This window comes from Setaria italica, chromosome V (assembly GCF_000263155.2).
Source record: "Setaria italica strain Yugu1 chromosome V, Setaria_italica_v2.0, whole genome shotgun sequence".
Taxonomy (NCBI): domain Eukaryota; kingdom Viridiplantae; phylum Streptophyta; class Magnoliopsida; order Poales; family Poaceae; genus Setaria; species Setaria italica.
Window position 1 is genome coordinate 46,500,322 of NC_028454.1, and position 2,250 is coordinate 46,502,571.

General features: G+C 49.2%; 1 protein-coding gene across 1 annotated transcript; it reads left to right on the forward strand.

Moving 5' to 3' along the window:
• Nucleotides 1-812: 812 nt before the first annotated feature.
• On the forward strand, nucleotides 813-2,048 carry LOC101753288 (probable NADPH:quinone oxidoreductase 2). The gene is made up of 3 exons (XM_004971243.3): nucleotides 813-1,173; nucleotides 1,288-1,479; nucleotides 1,567-2,048. The coding sequence occupies exons 1-3, from the start codon at nucleotides 1,065-1,067 to the stop codon at nucleotides 1,917-1,919; spliced, it is 654 nt and encodes a 217-aa protein (XP_004971300.1). The 5' UTR covers nucleotides 813-1,064; the 3' UTR covers nucleotides 1,920-2,048.
• The last annotated feature ends 202 nt before the right edge of the window (nucleotides 2,049-2,250 follow it).

The window sequence follows — 2,250 nt, forward strand, 5'->3', positions numbered from 1 at the left end:
ATGTACGTACACATATATCCTCTAACTCTTCTTATCCATGCATACAACCCCTTGAAGATCAAGAATTATATGTGAACTATTACGAAACTCAATATGGAACGAACCATGGGCCACCATCAACAAGAGGGAAGACATGTTAGAATTAGTGCAATGATGATATAGAACAATTAGTACATCCCACCCAATGATTTCACCTTGTAGCGTACATATAAAGGAAATTAGCTATGATGAAGCGTACATCACACATCATATCTCCAAAATTAATTAACTAGTTGCAATAGCAGCCGGCACTAACAAAAGCTGAAAAAGTAGATAGCAGGCGTCCATCGTAAAAAAGTAGCGTCTAGTGATGCATGTTATCAATAGCCTTCAACTCTATAAAATTATAAAAACATACCTATGTTATATTTCAATTGTCAAAAAATAAGTTGTTTTGTATCTAAACCTTTTAACCATGTTTTGGACAAGAAAACAGCTTCAAATTAAAAATCTATAAATTACAGAGCTGTAGATCACATAATGGTACATGTGGATATCAACTTCATCCGACATCATGTAAAGGAGTTATAATTAAAAAAACATCTGAGGATGGACTAAATTCCGTTTTCTCAAAGGACGGAAATTAGATGTTTTTGGACCACCATTTGACTGAAATTGCTATTTTAGTCCCTTCATTGCGCAAAGATAATTTCACACTTTCAAAAGCACCAGAGTGTATAATGTGTCGAAAGGGACGCGGAGCACCATGGCTGGCGTGCCCAATGGCTGGTGTTCCTCGATTGGCAGCCTAGCCACACACGGACGGAAGCTTCCGTAGTTCCATGCTAACAGCAACCGCGAAAAGGAGGTGTAAACGGCCACGCCGTGGCTTCCGTAAGCACCAGGTTGCCATGTACCAGTGCTCATCTAGTCAAACACGAGGACGTCTGATTCCACATCGATTTGTGCTCTACTCCTGTTCTGTTCGCTACATATACACCTCCGACGAAGCTCGACGCTGCAAGGTTCCAACTCCCAGGTAGGAGGAGGAGGTCACCACCCAACCCGACTCCGACACGTCACTCATGGAAGCCTCGACGGCAGAGGCGGCGCCGGCGAAGACCGTGCTGAGGGTGGCGGCGATCTCCGGCTCGCTCCGCAGGGCGTCGGCCAACACCGGCCTCATCCGCGCCGGTAAGTTCCGCTTCATCAATCACTCCTGGCTACTTGTTTTCTTATCTGAATTACTTTTACCCTCCGTGGACTTGCGTGGCTGCTGACTGCTGAGCACCGTGTCCATGTGTGAAGCCGCGGAGATTTGCAAGGAGTCCATCCCGGGGATGCAGGTCGACCACGTCGACATCTCCGAGCTGCCGCTGCTCAACACCGACCTCGAGGTCGACGGCGGCTTCCCGCCGGCCGTCGAGGCGTTCCGCGCCAACATCCGCGCCGCCGACTGCTTCCTCTTCGCCTCGCCCGAGTACAACTACTCCATTTCAGGTACCCGATTCTCCTCCGGTCACTCTACTGTCGGCCTGTCGCGTGCAGCTCTGAACTCTGCATCTCTAACGGCATGTTCCCTTGCAGGCCCTCTGAAGAACGCGCTGGACTGGGGGTCGCGGCCGCCGAACTGCTGGGGAGACCGAGCGGCGGCGATCCTGAGCGCGTCGGGCGGGTCCGGCGGCAGTCGGTCGCAGTACCACATCCGGCAGGTCGGGGTGTTTCTCGACATCCATTTCATCAACAAGCCAGAGATCTTCACCAGAGCACACATGCCCCCGAAGAAGTTCGACGACGACGGCAACCTGATCGATCCGGAGACCAAGGAGCACCTTAGGAAGATGCTCCTGTCGCTGCAAGCTTTAGCGCTGAGGCTCCAGGGGAAGCCTGCAAGCTCTGAACAGGGGAATGGGGAATCGATGCTTCCATTTATGTCTTGAGATGAATAGCACTCAAAATGTCAAAGTGATCTGTGCTAGTGCACGCTCGAATTGATGTCTTGAATAACTTTGTGGCACCGAACATTCCGGTGGCAATAATGCAGAACAACATTTATCATCTTGCCGTTACTAATTCTGTGCTCACTGGAATGCATCAGTAGTTAAATTTCGTAGGGAAAAAAAGGAGCCACCAGTGATTGCAAGTTAGAGCTGCATTTCTTCTTTGTACTGTTCCTTGCCGGCTCTGCACACTGTAGTTCTCGGAAGATACAATATAACCAGTCCGAATTTGCTTGCATTTCCATGCTCAAGCTCAACCCTACAATGCTAA

Coding starts and splice junctions, on each gene's coding strand:
- LOC101753288 (XM_004971243.3), top strand. CDS start 1,065: ATGGAAGCCTCGACGGCAGAGGCGGCGCCGGCGAAGACCGTGCTGAGG. Junction 1,174..1,287: donor CACCGGCCTCATCCGCGCCG/GTAAGTTCCGCT, acceptor CCATGTGTGAAG/CCGCGGAGATTTGCAAGGAG. Junction 1,480..1,566: donor GTACAACTACTCCATTTCAG/GTACCCGATTCT, acceptor GTTCCCTTGCAG/GCCCTCTGAAGAACGCGCTG.